Genomic DNA, 8,435 nt, shown 5'->3' with positions numbered 1-8,435 from the left:
CAATATAAATGCCCATTCTGATCCTGCACTGTGTTAGCGGTAAAACTCACAACTGCAAATTAGTGAACCACTTCCACCACAAGCAAACACTACAATTATTTAAGAGCTATTGGAATTTGTAACTAAAAGGAATGCAAATCTCCCTCTCTCTCTCTCTCTCTCTCTCTAACCAATTAGCAAAGAGTTGACACATCAATCGAACACTTCTAACCATAGACACACCACACCAGATCAGGTCCCACCTACACTTGAGCGATGTTAGTAGTTAGTCTCTAGCGGCTACATTGCTATTGGACATTGCTAACTACATTCTAACTAGTGTCTGGCTACAGGCTCCAGATCATGCTACAGGCCCATTGGTTTCTACCTCCAGTTACCTGTGATGATGGCTGGATCCATCCAGCTGGTCGTGCCCGTCCCAGAGCTCCCGTCCCAGCTAAGGCTATGTGACACGCCCCCCGGACCACCAGACCCTGGTCCCGACACTGACCCGGCCCCCGGCCCGAAGCCCAGCGGCGGCCCCGTGTGGTGAACACTGGACGAAGAGGAGGAGGAGGAGGAAGAGGAGGAGGAGGAGTTGGGCGGCAGCCCGCCAAAGCTGATGTTGATGTTTGGCAGTAGTGTCCTAAGGGCCTGCTGGCACTCCTTAATGTTTCTATGCTGATCTAGTGAAACCCCCCCAACACCACCACTGCTTTCTGCTGCACACAGAGACACACAGAGACACACAGAGACACACAGAGACACACAGACACACAGAGACACAGACACACAGAGACACACAGAGACACAACAACCTCTTAGACCACAGAGGGCAGGAGAGTCAAAGATGCCACTTCTCAAAACTCTATTCATGTCAATTCAAAATTCAACAAAGACAACATGCAGTATATGTAAATACATTGACACTCTAATCAAGACAATCTGCTCAAAACCATAATCATACCAAAGAACACCACACATACACTTTATAGCAATTAGGCTACTAAATTGTGACTCCAACTAAATTACACTACTTATCAAAAAGACAAACACACTAAGAAATCTCCTCCATATCTATACTGCACAACATTACACAGAGAGAGAGAGAGAGAGAGGAGAGAGACAGAGAGACAGAGAGACAGAGAGAGAGAGAGAGAGAGAGAGAGAGAGAGAGACAGAGAGAAACAGAGAGAGAGAGAGAGAGAGAGAGAGAGAGACAGAGAGAGTGAGAGACAGCGAGACAGAGACAGTGAGAGACAGTGAGAGACAGTGAGAGACAGTGAGAGACAGTGAGAGACAGAGAGAGACAGAGACAGAGAAAGAGAGACAGAGACAGAGAGAGACAGCGAGACAGAGACAGTGAGAGACAGTGAGAGACAGAGAGAGAGAAAGAGAGAGAGAGAGAGAGAGAGACAGAGAGACAGAAAGAGAGAGAGAGCGAGACAGAGAGAGACAGAGAGAGAGAATGAGGGAGGAGGAGACTGGGGTGAGGGAGAAGGAGACTGGGGTGAGGGAGAAGGAGACTGGGGTGAGGGAGGAGGGGTTGTGGTGAGGGAGGGGTTGTGGTGAGGAAGGAGGAGCCTGGTGTGAGGAAGGAGGAGCCTGGTGTGAGGAAGGAGGAGCCTGGTGTGAGGAAGGAGGAGCCTGGGGTGAGGAAGGAGGAGCCTGGGGTGAGGGAGGAGGAGCCTGGGGTGAGGGAGGAGGCGTTGTGGTGAGGGAGATGGAGATGAGCTGCCTCTCCTCTCCTCGGTCTCACAGCCTCTCCTCCGTCTCACAGCCTCTCCTCCGTCTCACAGCCTCTCCTCCGTCTCACAGCCTCTCCTCCGTCTCACAGCCTCTCCTCCGTCTCACAGCCTCTCCTCCGTCTCACAGCCTCTCCTCCGTCTCACAGCCTCTCCTCGGTCTCACAGCCTCTCCTCTGTCTCACAGCCTCTCATCTTTCGGCCTCACAGCCTCTCCTCGGTATCACAGCCTCTCCTCGGTCTCACAGCCTCTCCTCCGTCTCACAGCCTCTCCTCCGTCTCACAGCCTCTCCTCCGTCTCACAGCCTCTCCTCTTTCTGTCTCACAGCCTCTCCTCTTTCTGTCTCACAGCCTCTCCTCTTTCTGTCTCACAGCCTCTCCTCTTTCTGTCTCACAGCCTCTCCTCTTTCTGTCTCACAGCCTCTCCTCTTTCTGTCTCACAGCCTCTCCTCTTTCTGTCTCACAGCCTCTCCTCTTTCTGTCTCACAGCCTCTCCTCTTTCTGTCTCACAGCCTCTCCTCGGTCTCACAGCCTCTCCTCTTTCGGTCTCACAGCCTCTCCTCTTTCGGTCTCACAGCCTCTCCTCTTTCGGTCTCACAGCCTCTCCTCTTTCGGTCTCACAGCCTCTCCTCTTTCGGCCTCACAGCCTCTCCTCTTTCGGTCTCACAGCCTCTCCTCTTTCGGTCTCACAGCCTCTCCTCTTTCGGTCTCACAGCCTCTCCTCTTTCGGTCTCACAGCCTCTCCTCTTTCGCTCTCACAGCCTCTCCTCTTTCGGCCTCACAGCCTCTCCTCTTTCGGGCTCACAGCCTCTCCTCTTTCGGGCTCACAACCTCTCCTCGGGCTCACAGCCTCTCCTCGGGCTCACAGCCTCTCCTCGGGCTCACAGCCTCTCCTCTTTCGGTCTCACAGCCTCTCCTCTTTCGGTCTCACAGCCTCTCCTCGGGCTCACAGCCTCTCCTCTTTCGGTCTCACAGCCTCTCCTCTTTCGGTCTCACAGCCTCTCCTCTTTCGGTCTCACAGCCTCTCCTCTTTCGGTCTCACAGCCTCTCCTCGGTCTCACAGCCTCTCCTCCGTCTCACAGCCTCTCCTCCGTCTCACAGCCTCTCCTCGGTCTCACAGCCTCTCCTCTTTCGGTCTCACAGTCTGATGTTGGATTGTTAGGAAGGAGGTGGGGGTAAGCTGCTGTAACCCTCCAGCTTTCCCCACAGGACCAACTAGCTGCCTCTGTGCATCATTCACAGTGCTGTAACCCTCCAGCTTTAACCCACAGGACCAACTAGCTGCCTCTGTGCATCATTCACAGTGCTGTAACCCTCCTGCTTTAACCCACAGGACCAACTAGCTGCCTCTGTGCATCATTCACAGTGCTGTAACCCTCCTGCTTTACCCACAGGACCAACTAGCTGCCTCTGTGCATCATTCACAGTGCTGTAACCCTCCAGCTTTCCCCACAGGACCAACTAGCTGCCTCTGTGCATCATTCACAGTGCTGTAACCCTCCAGCTTTCCCCACAGGACCAACTAGCTGCCTCTGTGCATCATTCACAGTGATGTAACCCTCCTGCTTTACCCACAGGACCAACTAGCTGCCTCTGTGCATCATTCACAGTGCTGTAACCCTCCAGCTTTCCCCACAGGACCAACTAGCTGCCTCTGTGCATCATTCACAGTGCTGTAACCCTCCAGCTTTCCCCACAGGACCAACCAGCTGCCTCTGTGCATCATTCACAGTGCTGTAACCCTCCAGCTTTCCCCACAGGACCAACTAGCTGCCTCTGTGCATCATTCACAGTGCTGTAACCCTCCAGCTTTCCCCACAGGACCAACCAGCTGCCTCTGTGCATCATTCACAGTGCTGTAACCCTCCAGCTTTCCCCACAGGACCAACCAGCTGCCTCTGTGCATCATTCACAGTGCTGTAACCCTCCAGCTTTCCCCACAGGACCAACTAGCTGCCTCTGTGCATCATTCACAGTGATGTAACCCTGCAGCTTTCCCCACAGGACCAACTAGCTGCCTCTGTGCATCATTCACAGTGCTGTAACCCTCCAGCTTTCCCCACAGGACCAACTAGCTGCCTCTGTGCATCATTCACAGTGCTGTAACCCTCCAGCTTTCCCCACAGGACCAACCAGCTGCCTCTGTGCATCATTCACAGTGCTGTAACCCTCCAGCTTTCCCCACAGGACCAACCAGCTGCCTCTGTGCATCATTCACAGTGCTGTAACCCTCCAGCTTTCCCCACAGGACCAACTAGCTGCCTCTGTGCATCATTCACAGTGATGTAACCCTGCAGCTTTACCCACAGGACCAACTAGCTGCCTACGCTACCCTGCCTCCGACCTCCGCTGCCCAAAAAAGACATATTTCACAAAAAGTTCATGAGGCTTCATCCTCAGCCGGACAGGCCATCCCAGGGGACACCTCAGAGCGGAGCGAGGCAGACAGCATCCAGGAGAAGGGAAGCTACAAAGGTGTAATTGAACTCTCTGTCCGCAGCAAAACACAACACAGAGGAGGAGGAGGAGGAGAGAACTGCCCCGTATAAACATGCACCTGACTAAATTATCATGTGGTTGTAAGAGAGGCTGGGGGATTGGGGGGAGTTGGGAGGGAGGGTAGTAATGTCAGCCAAAAAGCTCAGTGGCTCGCTGTGAGTTATGACTTGACAGTCAGAGCACACGCAACACTGCAGGCTAAACTACCACAACAATGAGAGGCTGGTCAGTCCAACAGCACCTGCTTTCAAAATGGAGACTGTTGGGAGGGATGGAGGGATGGGCTGTGCTGCTGTCTGCAGTGCCTTCTCTGGGTGTATTCATCTCTATGGGGTGTATTCATCTCAATGGGGTGTATTCATCTCAATGTGGTGTATTCATCTCAATGGGGTGTATTCATCTCAATGGGGTGTATTCATCTCAGTATCTGGATGTGGTGTATTCATCTCAGTATCTGGATGTGGTGTATTCATCTCAGTATCTGGATGTGGTGTATTCATCTCAGTGTGTGGATGTGGTACCTGGGGCGGCAGGTAGCTTAGTGGTTAAGAGCGTTGTGCCAGTAACCGAAAGGTCGCTGGTTCTAATCCCCGAGCCGACTAGGTGAAAAATATGTCGATGTGCCCTTGAGCAAGGCACTTAACCCTAAATTGCTCCTGTAAGTCGCTCTGGATAAGAGCGTCTGCTAAATGACTAAAATGTAAAATGTATAACTATCTCCCAGACAGTTTATAGATGTGCAGGGCTCGACGTTAAAGCTTGTCCTCTTGTCCTGGACAAGAAGAATATAGATATATAAAAAACACAATATCAAACAATTACTCCGATCAGAATTGGATCAGCAAGGCAAAACATTGGAATAATATTCCACTCTAGTTTTCATGTAGTCCTACATAAATAAATAAAAAGCCTACATGTCATACACAAAAAAAGTATGGATTAAAGTATAAAAGATGATATTTGGATAAAAGCGTCTGCTAAATGGTATATTATTATACATAGCGTAGGTGATATGCATATTGGCTACAGCCTCACGTCCAAACCCATGCTGACATTAGCGAGGAGCCAGAAAATGGAGCCAAAACTTTAAAATGAGACTTTTAGTTACATAAATGCAGGCCAGTCATGATTGACAAATATAATGAAGGATAACAGTCATTTCTAAAAAGGCTTGATTCTGTCGACATACTCCAGGCACCATTCGTTCAGATTAAAAATGGTCACAAGACCGGAGAGTGAAGGAGAGTGCCTGTTGCGTAGAGCACGTCGCCCATCTTGAATTTGAGCGGAGGTGGTCAGCGTTTTGAAACTATTTATCTAACCATCAACTTAACTATTTAAAACCTGGGTTGTTTTCAAATCATTTTATAAAGCATGTGTTCCCTTGTTTCAAAGTAGCCTTGCCAAAATATGACCATAGAAATCAGCATGATCATTACACAGGTGCACCTTGTGCTGGGGACAATAAAAGGCCTCTAAAATGTGCATTTTTCCCCCCCCACAACACTCAATGCCACAGATGTCTCAAGTTTTGAGGGAGCGCGCAACTGGCATGCTGACTGCAGGTAATGTCCACCAGAGCTGTTGCCATAAAGAATTGAATGTTCATTTCTCTACCATAAGCCACATCCAACGTTGTTTTAGAGAATTTGGCAGTACGTCCAACCGGCCTCACAACCGCTGACCACGTGTAACCACGCCAACCCGGGACCGCCACATCCGGCTTCTTCACGTCTTCATCGTCTGAGACCAGCCACCCGGACAGCTGATGAAACTGAGGAGTATTTCTGTCTGTAATAAACCCCTTTTGTGGTGGAAAAACGGATTCTGATTGGCTAGGCCTGCCCTCCCAGGCAAACCCCTGCCCAGTCATGTGAAATCCATAGATTAGGGCTTAATTTATTTATTTCCATTGACTGATTCCCTTCTATGAACTGTAACTCAGTAAAATCGTTGAAACGGTTGTGTTTATATTTTTCTTCAGTATAGTACTAATGTTGTGTGGCCCATCTTAGCAGTACTATGAAATAGCCAACGTTAGGGTGGTCCATCAACGTCAACGTCAGCAAGAGCTAGGATGCCTCCCAACTGGACAACCAACGCAGGGAGAAGATCTCGCAGTGTCAAGAAAAACACTTGACTGATCAAATCAGGAGAGACGACGACGACCTCCTCTCTAAAACATAACGTCAAGCCTCCAGTTGAGCTCAGTACCCCGGCTGTGATGTCCATTCAACCCCGGCCAACCTGCTTCCTCTCATTTCAATATGCTAGTCAGGCATGAGATACAGACAGGGGAGCGCGGCTGGCGTTATCAGCACCTACAGTATGTCGTTTCATTTGTATCCTCAGACACAAAAACAGCCACGTCATGTTTTATTCATCAGATAAAACCAGCTACGTCATGTTTTATTTATCAGATGAGAGCCAGAGAGAGAGAGAGCTTCAATATTAAATAAATGTTAACACATTAGGATGCATCTATAACAGCAGGCCTACTCCCTAGTCCCTATACAGTCAACTAGCTCCAGAGAATAGGGTGGCTTTGGGATGTAGCCATTAGCTAGGCGCGGCTGGTCTTTGTTTTATGATATTCCTATTTAGGAAGGGAAAGGTTGCTTGGCTGCCAATATAGCTATACAGAATTAGGAATGAGATCATTTAATAGGATCTCTATGCATAGCTACGCCTCCATCTCATTTAACTGATTTTACAACCCTTTGGACCTGGGCAGCAATAGCTTCACTGGTGCTAAACTGGTAATGAGACTACTGGCAGATCTGGTGCTGGGGGAATATTGACACACACACACCATCCCCGACCAAAGACTTGGGAGCGTGTGTCCTTCTCTCTCTCTGTAAGCACACGTATGTCGTCCCCCCAGTCACGTGGACGTTTGATGAGTCTGATGTTCCAGTTGCGCTCCGTCCGTTCAGCCTGTTCAATAGCGTAGTCAGCCAGACACACAGAGCCAGCCCTGCCAGCCAGACACACCGAGCTAGCCCTGCCAGCCAGACACACAGAGCTAGCCCTGCCAGCCAGACACACAGAGCTAGCCCTGCCAGCCAGACACACCGAGCTAGCCCCGCCAGCCAGACACACCGAGCTAGCCCTGCCAGCCAGACACACCGAGCTAGCCCTGCCAGCCAGACACACCGAGCTAGCCCTGCCAGCCAGACACACCGAGCTAGCCCTGCCAGCCAGACACACCGAGCTAGCCCTGCCAGCCAGACACACCGAGCTAGCCCTGCCAGCCAGACACACCGAGCTAGCCCTGCCAGCCAGACACACCGAGCTAGCCCTGCCAGCCAGACACACAGAGCTAGCCCTGCCAGCCAGACACACAGAGCTAGCCCTGCCAGCCAGACACACCGAGCCAGCCCTGCCAGCCAGACACACCGAGCTAGCCCTGCCAGCCAGACACACCGAGCTAGCCCTGCCAGCCAGACACACCGAGCTAGCCCTGCCAGCCAGACACACCGAGCTAGCCCTGCCAGCCAGACACACCGAGCTAGCCCTGCCAGCCAGACACACCGAGCTAGCCCTGCCAGCCAGACACACCGAGCTAGCCCTGCCAGCCAGACACACCGAGCTAGCCCTGCCAGCCAGACACACCGCGCTAGCCCTGCCAGCCAGACACACCGAGCTAGCCCTGCCAGCCAGACACACCGAGCTAGCCCTGCCAGCCAGACACACCGAGCTAGCCCCGCCAGCCAGACACACAGAGCCAGCCCTGCCAGCCAGACACACCGAGCTAGCCCTGCCAGCCAGACACACCGAGCTAGCCCTGCCAGCCAGACACACCGAGCTAGCCCCGCCAGCCAGACACACCGAGCTAGCCCCGCCAGCCAGACACACCGAGCTAGCCCCGCCAGCCAGACACACCGAGCTAGCCCTGCCAGCCAGACACACCGAGCTAGCCCTGCCAGCCAGACACACCGAGCTAGCCCTGCCAGCCAGACACACCGAGCTAGCCCTGCCAGCCAGACACACAGAGCTAGCCCTGCCAGCCAGACACACCGAGCTAGCCCTGCCAGCCAGACACACCGAGCTAGCCCTGCCAGCCAGACACACCGAGCTAGCCCTGCCAGCCAGACACACCGCGCTAGCCCTGCCAGCCAGACACACCGAGCTAGCCCTGCCAGCCAGACACACCGAGCTAGCCCTGCCAGCCAGACACACCGAGCTAGCCCTGCCAGCCAGACACACCGA

The 8,435-nt window shown here is 52.4% G+C and overlaps 1 protein-coding gene across 1 annotated transcript in view; it reads right to left on the bottom strand.

Moving 5' to 3' along the window:
• Positions 1-377: 377 nt before the first annotated feature.
• Positions 378-8,435, bottom strand: part of LOC311119193 (CCR4-NOT transcription complex subunit 4-like) — a gene marked incomplete at its 3' end in the record, with an annotated part of 78,225 nt that continues 70,167 nt past the window's right edge. Inside the window, exon 12 of the mRNA XM_084193927.1 lies at positions 378-701. Within this exon, the coding sequence (XP_084050053.1) occupies positions 378-701 (324 nt within the window). The remainder of the gene's footprint in view (positions 702-8,435) is intronic.

Source organism: Coregonus lavaretus, assembly GCF_964263955.1.
Source record: "Coregonus lavaretus genome assembly, contig: HAP1_SCAFFOLD_1978, whole genome shotgun sequence".
Classification (NCBI taxonomy): Eukaryota; Metazoa; Chordata; class Actinopteri; order Salmoniformes; family Salmonidae; genus Coregonus; species Coregonus lavaretus.
The sequence above is the reverse complement of the archived record's forward strand: the minus strand, read 5'-3'. Positions and strand labels throughout refer to the sequence as shown.